This window comes from Columba livia, chromosome 15 (genome assembly GCF_036013475.1).
Source record: "Columba livia isolate bColLiv1 breed racing homer chromosome 15, bColLiv1.pat.W.v2, whole genome shotgun sequence".
NCBI classification, from domain to species: domain Eukaryota; kingdom Metazoa; phylum Chordata; class Aves; order Columbiformes; family Columbidae; genus Columba; species Columba livia.
In genome coordinates, this window is record NC_088616.1 from 10823840 (window position 1) to 10841778 (window position 17939).

General features: G+C 43.8%; 1 protein-coding gene across 15 annotated transcripts in view; it reads right to left on the bottom strand.

Annotated features, from left to right (window-relative positions):
- The window catches only part of TNRC6A (trinucleotide repeat containing adaptor 6A), a 70753-nt gene that overhangs the window by 31682 nt on the left and 21132 nt on the right, over nucleotides 1–17939 (bottom strand). For 7 of the 15 annotated variants that reach the window (XM_065031151.1, XM_065031150.1, XM_065031139.1 and 4 more), the window contains exons 1-5: nucleotides 12641–12827; nucleotides 12003–12050; nucleotides 9624–9659; nucleotides 3721–3811; nucleotides 447–468 (exon numbers count right to left, since the gene is read on the bottom strand). In XM_065031151.1, coding sequence (XP_064887223.1) covers nucleotides 447–468; nucleotides 3721–3811; nucleotides 9624–9659; nucleotides 12003–12050; nucleotides 12641–12645 — 202 coding nt within the window. In that variant the 5' untranslated portion in view covers nucleotides 12646–12827. Of the gene's footprint in view, nucleotides 1–446; nucleotides 469–3720; nucleotides 3812–9623; nucleotides 9660–11026; nucleotides 11096–12002; nucleotides 12095–12640; nucleotides 12829–17939 lie in introns of those variants that run through there. The other 8 variants (XM_065031135.1, XM_065031142.1, XM_065031137.1 and 5 more) reach the window with 8 other exon arrangements.

Below are 17939 nucleotides of genomic sequence, written 5' to 3' on the forward strand. Positions count from 1 at the left end.
AGATGTATCCATCACTTGTCTACCAAGTATTTCCAATCCGTCTTGCACTTAGAATATTTGGAAATTAACTTTCAGATCCACGTAATGGATCTGTACACACAAGGTCATACTTGAAGTGTTACAGCGCTCGTGTACTTTTCAAACAAAGCAAAAAAGGAAAAGAGCATATAAGGCAAAGAACTGCAGGTATTATGTATATACCTGGTGCTGTACAAGTACTTAAGAATAGCAAATAGGAAGAACAGCAGAGTCCAGTCCCTGGGAGGAACCCTGAGCCACCTTTACTCTTCTAGTCTTTTGTGGCCACTGTTTGAAAAAGTGCAATTGAAGTTTCAAGGATCCCATATTTTAGTGTCAAGAGGTGTTTTCAGGTGACACATTTGATTCAACATATTTTAAAAAGCAGAAATAATATACAGAATAGAAATAACTCTAAAGTAACTTACCTTTGATTTTTTGTTCAATGGCCTAGAACAAGAAAAAAGAAGTGTCAGTGATTTGTGCAGATAAGAGAAAAACCACACGTGCACGTGCCACTTGATAAAGGAACATGAGCTTTTGACTTCTCTCTTTTAAAATCTTTTAAAGTTATTTAATTATCTACTTCAGAAGAGTCTAACTAACCCATGCCTATTATTCCTTATGCCTAGAAAGCTGTTTAGCTGTTATAGAAGACAACGCTAATTTGAAAGATAACTACATGAAACAGACAATTAAACTTGCAAATTAAGATGTTTGAAGTGAGTTTAAAACTGTGCCTGGAAGGAAGGAACCGCCACCACTTTATTGCAGAATGTGGCAGGGGAAGAGGGAGGGACCTGGAAATTTAAAGGAACTAACAAAGCAAATGCAAAAGCTTTAAGTCTCTCATTTCCAAGATTCAACTGGTTACACCTGTGATACAGCCAAAATGAGAGATCTATTTTAATAACATTTTATCATAGGATAAAAATGGAGAGAGAAGCATTTCTTGTATGGAAGCACACCTTATTTTTGCCGGTTTAACTATAAAATGTGCTGAAACCGACTTCACAAAGGCCCTCTCAAAAGCACAAATCATAGTTCTTCCTATCTGAAATTAGAGTTTTCTTAATTATGATTTTTAAAATGCACTACAGCTGAAGCAAAATGAGATTTTATTTGGTATGGTCACCTTGGTAGCTATACAACCCATTTTAGTTTCTGTATTGTGCATCTTCATAATAAGCAATAAATTTGCTATAATTCTTGGACTATGATTGCATATAATTAAAAACTTGAGGAAACAGAAAAGAAGAGAGAGCATGTGAATCCAAGAACTGGATTCACTGATCTGAAGTAAGACTGTGAGATTCCGACATGAGCACTGTCAGGGCTGCCTATTGACACTTCATTAATGACTCGCAGTGCCACAGCCTGGAAATCCAGAGTACACTAACAGAAAAAACCTCTTTTGCAACTTCTTAAGCTGATAAATGCAACAATACCTACAAAAAATTAAGCGATACTGTCCAATAGTTCAAAATGTAAACTCTTGCTCCCAAGAAACCTTGAGCATCATATTTTTATTTTTTTTTTATTTATGTTATTAGGAGATGGCTAAAATTAGCTACAGACCAAGACACTTGTAAAATCTCTTCTGTGGCAAATCCACTCTACAGGCAGTTTCGTATCAGCCCCTGGTGTTAGGACAGCAAAGCCAAAGCCAACGGCCGCTCGCCCAGCATAGAGAACCCCAGAGCACATGGAGCTGCAGCTGTGCCCACCTCACCCTCGTCAGCCTGACTGCTCCAACACCATCACCTTCCCCCTCAGTTCCCCAGAGGCAGCTGCTGTACGACACAGAGCCACAATTTTTCATTATGCTCTTTGTTCAACAAATCAGGTTAAAAAAAATATTTTTCAGACTTGAGAAGTTGTTCCTGGCATCAGCTTGGGATTGACCCATGAACAAAAAGAGGAGACAACTTGTATTTTTTTTCCCCAGCTTCTGACTACCCACAGCACCCAAACAGATCAGCAGAGAAAAAGAGTCATGGGATAAGGCTCACGCCTGCTTTTTATACTAAGGTGCTATTCTCTGAAAGAAAAACAAACCAAATGAAACGAAACCACTAACCTGAACATATGCCAGCTAAGGACTTGCAAAATGTATCAGTACTGAATGCACAGTTAAATGCTTTAAAGTTTTTTGCTGGAGAGCCTATGGTTGATAATACAAACCAGCACATTCTTAGGAGATCAAACTGAAAAAGTCAGATTACAAGACAAAAAGAGCAATTTTGGTCAATCTGAAACTACTCACAAATACAAAGAGAACCAAAAAGGGACTTTCCCTTCTTTCTGACCTACATTAATGAGTCTTCATTCCAATGCAGAATCAAGCCGCATCAGTACTGGGACTTTGTCTCACCAGCCAAGTTAACTGGCATCTGTTTGTTCCCATGGTTTTTCAGAGGTACATTCTCTTTCACCTAGATCAAGTTTAAGTTCTCCAGGAATGAGGACGAGCATCCTTGTGGCATCCTACTCCTTCTTCCCCAGCAGCCTCTTCCCATCCTGCTCCCCCAGTCCCTGCTAAAGGAGCCGGGCAGTGAAGAGTGGGGGCTGCTCAGATAAGCCCAGCCCGGGCTCCGCAGCGAAGTGGAGGCAGAACTAGCAGCTTTAGGCAAAGCTCTGCTATCTCCACTTGCAAAAAACATACACGCTTTTATTTCTTCTACAAATCTCACTCTCAAACGTGCCTTTCAAACTCATGAAGAGAAAGTCAGCTATGAAGAACCATTTATTTAAAAGATTCAAGTTCTACAAATAAACCAGCTCTTTTCCCATTACAACTTCTGATTAAATAAGAATTTCAAGAAGAAAATTACCTATCAATTTACAAGTGAGGTCCAAAAATTATTAGGCAGCTTTGCTGTCAGCTACTGAAAAGAAACTCTCATTGTGAAATATAAGCAAATACCTTTCCTAGGAGTACTCCTCCAGTACTATTTCATTTAGATTTGTTGCACGATTAGCCATACATAGTTCTATACAGGTGCACAAACACCTTGATCCAGGCCAACAAAGAGAGCTGACTGCTGATTTTTAACTATGTAATAAATATCTAGCATTTATCAATAGAATAAGCAGGGTCACTCTGCCACCACCAGCCAGCAAACCCAAGCCTGAAACGGCTGTGGGTTTAAAACCAGATTTACAAGTGTCTCTCAGACTCAGGGTCAATATTTAGAATCACTGGCCATGACTAATATCTTGACAATAAACTGGAATTCTGAAGTGTTTACAAACAAGGCTGGGATGTTTCCATCCCAAAATACCTTTGCTGCCAATATCTTCATTTTATCCACCTTCCCTAATGCAAATTGTATTATGCCATGTATGTTTCTATACCGAAGGATAAGATACACTAAAGCAGGGATACAGCTGAAAGCCTCTGTCTTAAAAAAATGACAATTTTATTCTACTAATAAATGCACTAACACTGAGGAAATATTCAAACTTGAAACCACTTCAACTGACAATCAGGACAAAGAACAGTCATGTCAGAAGAATATTTCATCTCTGAAGGAACTAAGATGTTTAATATCTCAGTTACTACTAACTGACAGCACATTTAAAGCTTAAAACATTAAACAGAAAACACTTCTGAATAATAACAGCTAAACCAGTATTTACTGGTGATGACACAGAAATAATGCACAAGCACGGGGTTTTGCTTTTTCATGTTCAACATACCTTTTTTTGAGCAGCTTCCTTCTTCTTCTTGTCTTCTTTTCTCTTTTTCCTTTCTTCCATCAACTGTTCTTCCTCTTCTTGCACTAAATCCCTGAACCACACAGTTTGTAATTAACTCTCCCAAAATACAATCTGTACACACTTAGATTCATTTTAGAACAATTAATTCACAGTGATACAAAAGGAACTGGGGAATTTTATTTCTAATTGGATAACATTTCTGTAGGGACTATATTTTCATTGCAAATCACAAGTGACAAAACTTTAAGAGCTGATGCAGTGTCAAGCTACATGTTAAGACTTCCTTTTTTCTAAAACTTACGATGAAGGCTTAGACATTGATTTGATTCAAAACCCAGCACAAATTCCGATGCCGTTTAATCTGTACCTGCTCCTGTGACCCTGTGCTCTCCCGTAACCCCAGCAATGGGCTCCCCGGCCACGCACCCCATGGCACCCACCCCGCAAGCGGATCCTGAACAGCACCTCAGCCAAGAAACAACCAGACACGTTCTCCTGCCAGAGCAGGGGCCAATTCATCTGCTGTGTATCTGTATGGGCAGTGGTGCTGACATAAGGGAGACGTGAACAAGTAGGGACACAAACTGAAGAGCATGGTCAGACCAGAGCAATTCTTGAGCATCTTACACCAGGGACAAAACTATATGTTGGCAAAAGTGAAAACAAAACTTATCACGCTAATCTAAATTCACTTAATACAAATTTTACACACTAAACCACCGAGCTCTGAACTGCTCCCTTGTCCCACTGGGACAGTCCAAAGTTGTTCTCCTCCCAGGAAGGACAATGCCACAATAATGATACTTGTATTTAAATTTCAAAACTCGTGGCCACTTGGCTATTGTTAACAGTAGTTTCAAACAAAAAGAGATCTGGTAGCACTTTCCACGATATTAACTGTGGAAGAAGAAAGTCTGCAATACTTCAAATATTTATAGGGCATAGAAACTTCTGAGATTATTAATATTAGCACACAAGAAAAAAAAATATCATATGATGACATTTTGGGTAACTCAAGCATTCTTCTCAAATATATTTTTATAGTATTACTACTGCCAGACAACAGTTACACTTTATCTAGATGGTAAAAATCTATTTGTATGGAGAGAGGAAAGTTTTATATTCACAAAATTAACATGTATTTGCCTTCTTAATTACAAATACTTTTTCTGGTTTCTCTCTGTAAACACAGCCTCTTCAGAGCACGGCTACTTGGGCCTGTACTACAACATACATAGAGCAGTTTTCATCCCTGCTTGCTGAGATCTTCATTCTTGCTGCAAATCCAAATTCATCTTCTACCTGCTTATTTTCCTAGTGCTCCCTCCTGCTGGAGTAACACTGATTTACTGTAGCCCAGATCCCTTTTCTCCCCCACCCCTCGCAGGGTGACTGTTCCAAGTTCCCACAGACCCGCCTAGCACCATGGGTGACGCCGCAGGTGGTGCCCTGGGTGACACTGCGGCCGTCGGGACACGGAGCATCCAAACAACCCCAGTTTTCTTTCTACCACACACACACAGTAACGTATCACTGACCGACCGACCACCACTCTGAAAAGTTTCCACAGACCAAATATCTGGCTTTTAGCATTTTCTAATAACAGACAGCAAGTGTACGTTATTTCTTTTTTAAAATAATTCCTTCCGATGTGTTAAGATATTAAAAAATAAAACCTAAAAGTGTTATTTCTGACACTCCTCTATGTCAGTTGCACTGCAAGACGAATCACAAACTATCAAACACAACTCGGCTAGTTTGCATTTTATAATAGTTTTATCATTTGGCTACGAGATCCACTGAGGATGGTGTTACAACAACAAGCAATCTTGCATTTGCAATTAGGTATCAAAAAGTATTTCACAGACAACTAAGCCATCAGTCACATAACTACAGAAAACAATTACAGCTGGTCAGTGTCAGCTAAAACAATCCCTTGAATGCTTTGCAAATTTGAGGTAATGATCAACCCGCAGTGACATTTGTGCACTTATGAGGGCGATACATACATCAGCGTTGTCCTTCGCTGGCATCCTGAGCATTTGTAACTGAACTGATGCTGGTAACACTGACCCTCAGTGTTTTCAAGTATTTAAGAAATTCTGTTTTCAAGCATTTAAGAAAAATAGATTTTAGATTACAAAGTCAGCTCAGAACACATTAAAAACCCCCTGTGATTAGCACCAGGACCCTAGATGACCCCTGAAAAAAAAAAACCATACCCATTCATGGTAAGTTTTTAAAAGAGTATTAGATTACCATTATAACGTTAAACCTCAGTGACTGGAAAGCAGAACTAACCCACTGTACAGTGAAATAACAACAGTAAGGCCCTTACTGCCTGTGTTCTTCACTGAAAGCCAAAGCTCTCAAGGAAGGTCGTCCCACCCCCCCTACCCTTTCACAGAGAAACACTGATTTGGATTTGCCTGCCAAGTCATCACAGTCTGAAGCAGAACTCCTGAATTTCTATTCCTGACAGCTGAAAGCGTGAGCTTCCTCTGTTCTAACACATTAACACACGGCCCTCTCAACAGACAGCAAATGACAGTATTTATGCACCGGATTCCAACACCCACTAGAACATATAACAAACAAGCTACATTATTAATGCTGCTCCTTGAGAGAGAGAAGTATTACGTAGTATTTCCCATGTAACATCTTAGACTTTAATAGCTACCTATTCCTGCTAAGTACTCCACACTTTATATTATTCTTGAAAACAAAGTTACGTTGATCTTTAATTTCAAAAGCTCCAGCACTGTAAAAATACCTGGGTTGAAATACACCTATTTAACCTTCAATCTTACATTACAGAAGACGAACATCAAGTACGCCCGTATTTGCCCCAGAAGAGATACTGAGGATGCAATAATTAATGTTACTGAGGATGCACTAATTAATGTTTGTGCAGCATGCTATCTTTGCTGTTATAATACACAAAAGGGAAACATTATGCCACAATAAAATTACAATTCTAGTCACCTCAATGAGGAAATTATGGCTATGAAAAGAATTCTGGCACAAATTAAGATCTAAGACATGGCACTGCATTATAATGACTTGAACTTGGTTTTTATCTCTGGAAGTGTTTATCACTTGCACACAGCGAGTTCCAGCTCTGCGATGCAGCAAGTTGCAGTTCTCACTAAAGCCAGTTACCAGCATCCACCAAAACCGAACCCCCCGCGCAGCAGCATCGCCCCACTGGGCCCTGGGGTCTGCACACTGGAGAACAGAACAGCCCCTCACAAATGTGCCACAGAGCTCCCGGATGGCAGCTGCTGGCCAAGCACAGCAGCTGCTGAGCCCTGCGGAAGGCATGGGGCCCACGAGATGGTGCTGCACAGCTTGTGAGACACCGCTGCACAGCTCCCAGACACCACTGCCCTGTGTACAACTGCTCCTAGAAGCTAGGCTGGGAAGGGGCTCTCCCGACGGCCTTATGGGCACATGGCCTCTGAAGCACCTGCCAGGGTTTGGTGCCATTGCTGTGGCCCTGCACATCAAACATGGGTGACCCCACGTGGCGCTGGTGCTGGCACACGGGTGACCCTGCGTGGCGCTGATGCCAGGCAGTAGTGGGCAGGGGTGATGCACGGGAAGCACTTTGCCACTGGAGAGAGGAGCCCAGCTGAACAACCAGCCACCCTCTGAGCAGCCCCGTGTTCCTAACTGCAGGTAAAAGAGATTTATGGGTCCATTTCCCAAAAGGATGCATGTCCCTCAGCCCATGCCAAGCACAGGAGCAGCACCAGCACAACTGCTACCCAACCCCAACCAGCCGTTCTGCCTAACTAGTTATGGACTTTTACCTTTTACATATTTACTACATGGACTAAACTCCAAAGTAAGAATTAGCAGTGATTATATACACAATGGCTTTTGAAACCACTCTAAAATCGACAGTGACAAATATATAATTTTTTTTTTTTTTTTTTTAAATAAATGCTTTCCACCATTTGCTTTCCTTCTAGTTATTAATTAACCTGCAGTGCCCCAGTGGAACACTGTCGGACAGCTACGCTGAACGATCTGGCACTGAAAAACCTTTTACAGTTCTGCAAAGACAGTAAACATGTACGCATGCACATAGTATGTGTTCAACCTAGGTTTGATATTCTACACTGACTTTCAAACATATTGCTGAGAATAAGTTTTGACTATTTTTCTGTATTCTAACAAGTTCCCTAATATTTTTTTAAATTATGCAATTACATAAAAATAAAAAAAAGATTTCTCAGTTTCTATAAAAAACAATAGCTAGCTTTTCTACTAAACCAGTATTACACAAGAAACAATTAGAAAATGTGTATTTTGATTAAAAAAGGATCCTCCAATTCCTTTATCAGTGCTTCCCACAAAATAGCGTACTACACCATAAAGAACACTCTTCAAGCTTATGGAATAGAAAACTGTACTTTGAACTTAACAAAAAACCCCAACGAAACCCACCAGTGCCTTAAATGGAAACATTCTGGCAACTAAAAGCACTCAGCATATTACAGAGGAGGAAAGAAAGCCTCAGGCACAGATAACAAAACAAAACCACTTATTTACAGATGTCCTGTGTGTGTGTATGTGTTAATTCTTTCCAGCTATTAACATATAGAAGAGGTGCTGCCAAGTTAAAAACTGAAACAATTACTTCAATGAATAATTAATTAGTAAATGTGTCAGCTACTTTCTTTTTTGCTTTTAAATACCTCAGTCTTTAAATTATCACCCTAAAAGTGAAGCAATAGAATTCTAACTACCATGTCTACCACTATCAATGACTTGGAAGGCACTTGTCTTTCCTGTTTTCCTGCTGCAGATGTTGGCTCAACTAAACCATGTTCCCAACTACATGCACTGTGAAGATGTCATAGCTCTGGAATAACGGCTGTGTTTCTGGAATAACGGCAGTTTCGGCCTGGAGTTCCACCTGCGATGTTGTCCACTACACAAGCATACAAAACACACACCTCATTCCCAAGAAGTTTACAATCTAAATACACAAGACTTCAGTGGCAGCACTAAACAGTCCCCATCTCCATTTACAAAGGCAGAACCGAAGATGACAGATTAAACTGCGTCTCCATAGCCACACTGGTCACACAAGGTATCTGCAGCAGATGCACAAACCCAAACGACTGCAAAGTCCAGCAGCTCAACCTAAGAGCACCCGGACTATGGGCTGCTTCACCCGTAACAGCGCAGACTCAACAAGTACACCGCACAACGTGTCTGCTCTAAGACTGCAAAAAGAAAAGGTAATCGCAAGTTACCTTAAGGGAGCAACCTGACAATGAGGCATGACCTGGAAAAGTGTGTGTAGAGGAGAAAGGAATGCATGGGTTTGCCTAAGTGTCTCCAAAGGTCTTGAGAAGTATGAACAGAATGCTGTCCATTTGCAGTAAACTCGTCCCATTTGACAGCAGCAGTCTTCCCACAAGAAGTTTATCAGGAGAAAACCCACACCCCCAAACACCCAACAGAAAAATCAAGTGCTTAAACAGCAACAGAAACGACCACAGTTCTCACTGCTTCTCTACTTCTCTATCACTGAGCCATCTCATCTTTTTTCTAAGCAAATATGGAAAGCCTCATGGAAATATGGTGGTTATTCTAACATGGAAGAGTGGGGGAAAAAAAAAAGTACAGCAGAAAGTTGGTAGAATACATATATGAAATCTCGAGGTCTACATTATTTTAGGTAAAAAGTTTGCTCTCCTAGAACATGGACAGTCTGCAAGCAATGCAGATGAAATGTCCAGAGCAGAAACACAGGTGAGAAAAGCAGCATGTGCATCTTCCCTGTAATGTGCATGCTTGTGAAGTAGGAGTCTAACTCCTGTGTTTGGAAACAAATAAATTGTACACATATTTCAGATATTTACCTTCTCTCAGTTCCACATAAATGAGGCAGGAAAGCCCTGTTTACCAAACAGAATAAAAAGTTATTTCTTAAATCAGAAGAATGAAATGGTGATTTTTACCATTCCCGACTGTAAACAAATTTAACTCTCACATTTCTCCAGTTAATAATGGACAGTTCCTGTTCAGCAGCAGATTAAACAGGTGACATTTAATTTGGAACATTATGCAACGATACAGCGTGCAATAGATTTATTTGAATTACTGTTACAAATCATGCACTATGTTTATTTTGAGATCAGAAATGTTTGCACAGGACCAGGCATATCTGCATTTTATAAAAGAGCAGGGATTAAATGAAGATTCTTTTCCAAAAGGCTAAACAAGCCAAATTACTAATCCTGAGTTTAAAGCACTAATCACTCCAACTGGACAAGCTGTAATAAAAGCCATAATACTTATCCGACCGTGAACCTGCAGCCCAGGTCAAGAGTTCTAATAATATAAAAAAGTATTTTCTGCCCATTAATTTAGAAGCATAAACTCCAAAGCTGACTTCACAACATCCCTGTGGCAATGCCAACATCCCATATATATGCCATCCAATTGTAGATTAAGAAAAACTGTAGCACAGGTCTATTCACCTTTCCCAGGAAAATATATTTGTTCTTTTACAATTTGACTAGGGCACTGCAAATTTAATAAGAGTGCAAATAATGACATTAAAGAAAGAATGAGGGCTATCTGTTGAGTCCTACAACAGTAAAACAATTAATCAGGCGGATCCAGAGCAGGCATGGCACAGTTTTATCAGGCTCTGTGCCCACGTGATGAAAACTCCCTCGCTAAACCTAAACCAATTAGACTGCAGGTTTTCGAAACAACGGGTACTTTATCGTTAACTTAAACCCGGTTCTGAATCTTTTAAATGCATAAAATGGATCCCTCTGTGGCAGAGAACCCAGAGTCCCCTTCCGCAGCAGCATTTACCCAGACCTGCCTCTGTCCCCAGCCCATGAACCCCAAGTCGAGGCAGCTCCATCGTTCCCTGTCACCTCTTGTCCCTCTGCAAGTGGGACAGAACTCACAAAAACCAGAGAACTGAGACGTGCACCACAATGTTGTTTTGAACTTAGCACTCGGTTCATCTAAATAATATCGTCCTGAAATCGCTTCTGGCATCAAGTGCACACTGAGTGCTTTCCACAGAATGCCAATTATTTTTTCTTCTCTTTACACCACACTTTGGTGCCTTTTGTGGACAGATTACTTAGAGAGTTACAATTTGAAATAATTCCCTTCAAGTAAAGTCCATTTAACAATGACCTTGACATTGTATTTAAAAGCAATATGCCAAGTGTATCTGAAAGATTTCACGCATTTCAGCAACAAAACCAGAAAAATTATTCATGCTTAAGCATATTACCTAAAAGAGGAAGACACCCATGACAGCAGGGGAAAACCAATCAGTTTCCAGAGTGCAATCACAAATCAATCTGGAAGTTGGAGACTGCTTAGGCACAGTAAATAAGAAAAAAGACAAGGCAACAAAAACTAATACTCTATTGGTTATATTCAGGGTTTCAGCACATTTCAAATGGCCCTAGTAGAAGTCCCCTTAAAAGTTTAAAAGCAAAAGTCTCTTTGAGGCCTAACTGGAAGAGAACACAACAAGAAAGTAGGACAAAAGTCAAAAACAAAGAATGTCAACAACAGAAAGGTAAATATTTGCAAGCAGGTCACCCTAGGAAAAATAAATGGTGCAGAAGACATAACTTCTTAAATAGAAGAGTGGTGTATATTACCGGCACAGAATTCTTAATTCAACTCTTGGCTCTTCAGCTAAGGAATGTAAAAAAGGAACTGTCCATTTTACAGAGTTCTCAAATACAAGCTAACTTATACCTGGAAATTCACCACCTTTAACTCTTCACGGAAAGAGGCAAAACCCTAAGAGTTCTATGGCAACATACAGCGTCTGTTGAGCTCAAAGTGAGTTTCTGGCCAAAAGCAACTACTTCTTGGCTCCCAACCATATCTGCAAGAACTGTATAGGAAAAAGCAAACAAACCCTCCGTGCATGCTTTAGTTACTGTTAGTTATTGTTACACAAAAGTAAGTTATTTTTCCCCTTCAAAAACCTACTGTATTAAAGAAATTCTATTCTAGAACCTGATATTTTTATTTTGCATAAGAAAACACGCTAAAAAGGTGTTTAGCTGATAGAATTAACTAACATTGCAGAGCTTTCTCTGTGCAATAGAGGGCATTTTCAAATTCAAGAGGTTTTTATCATTACAATTACCATGAGATTAAAGCTCCAGATAAAGCCTGCAATGATTTCTAGCCCAAGGCTAACTCTTGATCTGAACTGCGGGAGGGAATTTAAATTAGTATCTTACCTGCTTAGTTTTCTTTCGACTTCTTTGGTAGCTTTAGCTTCCAATTCTCTGGAACAGAAAGTGGTGTTGGTTACCATGTCAACAGCAATGCAGCACAGAGTGAAAAATAAAACTGGAGCGGGGTTAAGAGGCACATCGAGCTCCATATGTTGGTTTTGAGGAGGAAGCGGGAGCCCGCGAATTGCCAAGGAACCGAATGATGCGTTTGCCCAGGGCCAGCGAGGCGAGCGGGGCAGAAGCAGCGCCGGCCCCAGCGCACCGCGCTGCTCCTGCCCGGGAACCGTTCTGCTGCATCACCTCAGCCCGGGGCTGTCCAGAACCAGCCCGGGAACCCTCCCCGTGCAGCCCGGCGCTGAGGGGCCGCAGCCCCGCGGGACCGAACAAAACCGAGCCCGACGGTCTGGGCTCCGCTCCGCGGGGAGATCGCGGCCCCGGGCCCGGCCCCTCCCGTGCCCCGCTCCCGGGGAACCCCTCCTCCCCCTCTCCGGAGCCGCCAGCCCGATCCCCCATCCCCCCGCAGCGGGGCCGCCCCGGGCGCGGAGGCTCCTCAGCCGCCCAGCCCCTCCCCCGCCCGCGGCCCCGCTGGCGCCTCAGCTCGGCGGCGCCCGCCCTTCCCGCCGCCGGGCCCCGCCCGCTACCTCATGTATGTAAAGTGCTCAGAGTCCGGCCCGGCGTGGCTGCGGCCCGGGCCCGGCGCTGGCGCGGCGGCTCTAGGCGGCCTGGGCCCGGCACTGCGGAGCGGGAGGGCCCGGCAGCTGCAGCTGCAGCACCGCCGCCATTTCCTGCCTCCTCACCCGGCCGGCCCGGCCCCGCCACACAGGAAGGGAAACTCCGCCCCGCGCAGCACTTCCGGGGCGCCCGCTCCCCGACATGGCGCCGCGGCGGGCGGCCTGGCAGGGCGGGGAGGGCAGCACCGCCCCGGCCCGCGGGACAGGCCCCCGGCTCTCGGGGGAGTCACCGCCGAGGGGCCCGCACTGCTCCGGGCCTCCCGTTCGGTTTGTGTGTGCGAGGCCGGGCGGCCGCCCCGATCAGGAGAGGGGCCGGGGGGTCACGGGGGCCTCTGTGCCCCGGCCTGGGCGCCCTGCGGTGACACGCACAGCCCTGCAGTGACACAGCAGTGACACACAGCCCTGTCACCGGCCAGGGCAGCATGGGGACGGGGGGACCTTCCCCAGCACCGTCCCTTGGCCAGGTGGCCGGTTCGGCGGTTGCTGCATCGCTGTGGGGCTTGTCCTGAAATTCACACGTAATTCCATGTGCTGTGGAGTGAAACACCTTAGAGAAAAGGCCCGTGTTTCCCCAGCGGTGCAGGACGAGGCTCACGAAGGAACATACGCACATTTCCACACAGGTTTTTCCCTACGTGGGGCAGCTCTGTCAGCTCCTGGGCACTGCCGCTGTGCTCGGCTCAGTTCTGAACTTCAGGGCATCGATAACTCTACCAAAACTGATGGGGGAAAAGCGCTAATGTCTAAATAACCACCACAGAGTAAGATAAGCCTTTCTTTTATCCTTCCACTGACTTCATTGGGTTGACAGAGGGAGCTAAAATGTATCTAGCACTTGCAAACCTAGCTAGGAGTTGATTTACGTGAACATAAAGCTTAATCCAAAAACTACACAGAGATATTCTAACTTCAAACACATAAAACTAAGAGTGAGGAATACATGATCCACACCCCATGTTACTGTACTTGACTTCGGTAAAAAACATCCTCAAAATTAATTTAGAAAACTCAAACCAGTCAAAGGGCTGACGGGGAATAGTGGGAGGGAACTGAAAGAGTCACATCAAGAACGAGCGAGGCGGGAAGCAGGCAGGCTGGCAGGGAACAGCACCGGGCAGTGAGCGACTGTTCATACAGACCTGTCCCTGGGAGGGGGAACTCACACTGCACCGGGTCCCTGTAGCCCAAACCCTGACAAAGTGAGAGCTGCAAAACGCCTCAAAATGAGAGAGAAACGATCTCCTTTTCATTGAAATGGAGATCTCCTTTCTCATCTCCTTTCCATTTCATTCCTTATCATATTTTAAGTTTAGTTAGAGCGATTTAAAGTGTTATTACTGGCTGAATAAGAAACATTTAGAATAAGAAGCTTGCTTACAGTACTGCTTTTAAATCTGGAGTCCATTTAACATACCTGCATTTGAAAACATTATGGCTAATTTCTACCTCCAGTTTCCAATGCCCACGGGGTAAAGTTCTTAGAAAGACGCAGGCGCACCCCTCTTAGCAGGCTGCATCGGAACAGTGAATGCGGATCATCAGGTTCGGCTTAGGAGGTTTGAACCGGGATGGAACCGGTGCCGTACCAGGTGCACTGGCAGTGGGGATGTGTCACACTTGTAGCCACATCTCTGCAAAGCAATCTTTAAAAGCTGTTGTTGAGTTGTTGTTGTAGGTGCCTACGGTTCAGAAATTCAGTTTTCTTCTCAAGTCTCTTCCGCTGTTCACATGGAAATAAGCGTCATCCTGCCTGCTCTATGGTAAGAGCTGCCGAGATAAGTGGTTTTGTTGGCAGAGGGAAGTTCTCACTCTCTTTTTGCGTCCTGCTTGCGCATTATCACCAGTGTTTTCTAGCCCAGTCACAGTTGGCCTTTACCATTCTTATTAATGCTACTGAGAAAATGAATGCTACGTTATTCACCTGTGAAATAAATGGATGCCCTGCACAAATGAGCAATTGTCTCTGAAATCTGCTACAATATCAACTGTCTTTCTGTCAGCATGAATGGAGGAAAGTATTTTTCACCTGAAGAAAATCCTACACTATGGAAGACCAGCATTTATGACAATGCAGAGTACCCAGTAAGGGTGTTTTTGTCCTTTCCTTAGAGGCTTAATAATACACCTTGTATTACTGTGAGCAGAGCGTGCACATGCATAAAGTGACTGTATTATTTTCCAAGTACTTAAAAGGTCACTGACAATTTGAAATCAGTTTCTTAACTTCTGTTAATAACTTGGAAGTTAATTTTGTTCTTGTTTATTTTTCTTCATATGAAAAAATTTGGATTGTCATGTAATAGTGTGTAACTGAAAGCCATTACTTCCTGTAGTCCGATTTAGCTTGCTGTTCCATTCACAGCAGTCCTGTTTTATCTTCTCTTGATGTAGGAGGACTGCTGCTAAGTCTGGCCTCAGTTAGGAAGGCTAATAAATGCATGATGTACTCCTGTTCTGTCATTTTGTTAACTATATTATACCACTGTCAATAAAATTCATAGTCAAGGTCTGTAGCCTTCTTTATTATTTTAGATTGTTCTCTAATTTTATTTATGCACGTGGTCTTAGCGACTGGAGTGCTGCAGCAATTGCTTCCATTCTGCCTTGTAAATATTCTACCGCAGCTGGTTATGCGCTGTCAGCAGATCTGCGGCATTAACTGACCCCGTTCCTCATCCCGTCAGCTCCTCCTCGCATCGACACCACAATCGGGCCAGATGCGCGGGACACAGGTGTCACCAGGCGCCAGTCACCTCGCGGGCACTGGTGCACCACGCAGAAAAGGGGTGAAGCCGAGGGTCCCTGTGCAGGGCAGACCCTTCCCACACATCCCCAGCACAGACGCAGACTCGCTGCTTCCCGGGCTGACCCTCCGCTCTGAGCACAACGGTGAAGATTTGGGCAATGTTGTATTTGGTGCTGTTAACACTATGGTTAGACTGTCAGCTACTTTTTGGTTGTTTGCTTGAGTGTCTCACAGCACTATGGCCACAGAAGAAATCAGAAATCGTGGAAACAACTATTCAAGGGCAAACACCCTGCCCTGCATCCAGGCAGCTGCCAAAGGCAGATTGTTGTGGTTACATTTTCACCACTGGTTAAACATGCCCTTCTGGGCAGTGATCCTCAAATACCTTTTCCCAGCAACAACAGCCACACCTGCACCCTGCCAGCCTGGCACACACCTGGCCCTGCCATCTTCAGACCCCCAGGAACTTTGTAATTGGGATTTTCATATAATTAGAGCACGAGAATACAGGAGACGGCGAAACATACTGACTAAAACCAGTTTAAAACGAGCTGGTGCCATGTCAACATTTCACATCCCCTCCACCCTTCCCCGTTATCTGCAGTTTGCTGTCAGGGCTTCCCGCAAAATGAAGGTTCCAGCATGGAGCTGGAAAGAAAACATGTTAGAAAGTACATTCTGCTTAATGTCTGGGGAGAATAAAGCGAGGGGCTGCTGTTATCCAGCGACGTGAGAAGTGCGGGCCTGGGAACGTGGAGAATTTGCCGTCAATAACCCTTTGCCGCTTGTTACATTTAGCATCATTACACAGAATGAAGATGCTGTCATGAGCAAAACAGATTGTTTTCAAAATTGCACTTGACTTCAATAATCTAAATGAGCTGATCTGACAGACAAGGGAAACCAGTCTCCTCATTAACACAGGGGCTCTGTGTGTTGCTCTGCTCGGAAGCTTCTCTCCTTGTTCATTGTAGAGGCTTTATTTACAGGATGCATTTTTAGAGCTATTTAAAAATAGCTCAGCGACGGTGAGAGGTGGCGATACAAAGGTACTGCACAGGCAGTGCTTACTCATACAAACAATGCCTGCCCAGGAGCTGCCCCGTTAAATCAACCGGGCTGTCTGTGTTAGTGAGGAACATTTGGGTCTCTGTAGGATCCATAATTAGGAGGAGGAAACACAAATGACAAAGTTGCAAGTTGCTAAGGGAAAGTGTTGGGCTTGCCTTCCAAACAGAGCAGGAAACCAGCCAGAAAATAAAATCTTGGGCTAAGGCTCATGATGAACCAGGCGGTGCCGATTTCGCAGGCTGCAGCAGCAAACAGTGTCAGATCTGTGCTCAGGAGAAGAGAATTCCCTGCTTTGCCTCCAGGCTCCCAGCGCCTTCCCAGCATCGTCACAGTTACAGAGCGATCAGAGCAGCAGAGAGCAGGAACTTGGGGTGATTAAATGGGAATTTAATCCTACCCTTCAAATCAGCAAAACATTATAAAATATAAAGAATTTCCCTGTGTTTTAAAGCCAGTCCAACTTGCTTTCCCTGATCTGCGTTTGGGAAGGCTGCCAACTGCAAAATGGAATCGCTGAGCCTGGATTTCACTCTGCATCAGCCAATTATGCTGTCCCCGCATCCCTGCTCTCCTAAGCGGTGCAGTGCAATAGACATGTCCAATCTTTATTTATTTACCATGGCTGCATTGCACTTCAGAACCCTAATTTTAAAGTCTTGATTATTTAAGTTGCTCCTGAATGTACCTGAAAACAGTTATTTGGTATGTCCACATAACACTGCAGGACAGCTGTGATTCACAGTATCAAACGCTCCAGAATTCTCTGATAACAGAGACTGGAGTCTGCTGCTCTGGACTGACATCTCCACCGTCCCTGGCTGCAGGTGTGCAGTGCGTGAATCTCATTCATTGCAAATCTGTGTTGAGTTGACAAAAATTGCAGGGTATATCCCAAGTGTTGAATTAATTTTTGTCTATTTTTATTTATATCTCTTGCAAAAGGTACTTTTTTTTTTTTTCCACTTGGGCTTTTTTTATAATCACTGGCCGGGTGCTCCTGGTTGCTCCTCTGGATCCTCCCAGGGCTGGAAACCTTCCTCCTCCTCCTCCTGCTGCCAGATAAATTCCCCACAGCTGCCGTCAGGGCTGCCCAGCTCCTGCTGTCCAAGGACACCTTTATCAGAGGATGGGCTGCTCCTGGAGATACCTTAGTTCTGGACAAAGCTGAGATACAGAGCTTCTGCTTCTGCCCTTAACAAAGTCTTCAGACCTCTCCACACCCTTTCCTTTCTCATCCTGCCTCACCTTATGCTCTGAGAGCATATGGGGGACGCTGGGGAGCGCCAGAACCTCAGCAGGGACACACCACTGCCCTCCTTTGCGTCCCCTTTGGTGTCCCCACTCTGGGGAAGGACCTCTGAGGAACCAGAGCCGAGGAACACAGCACCT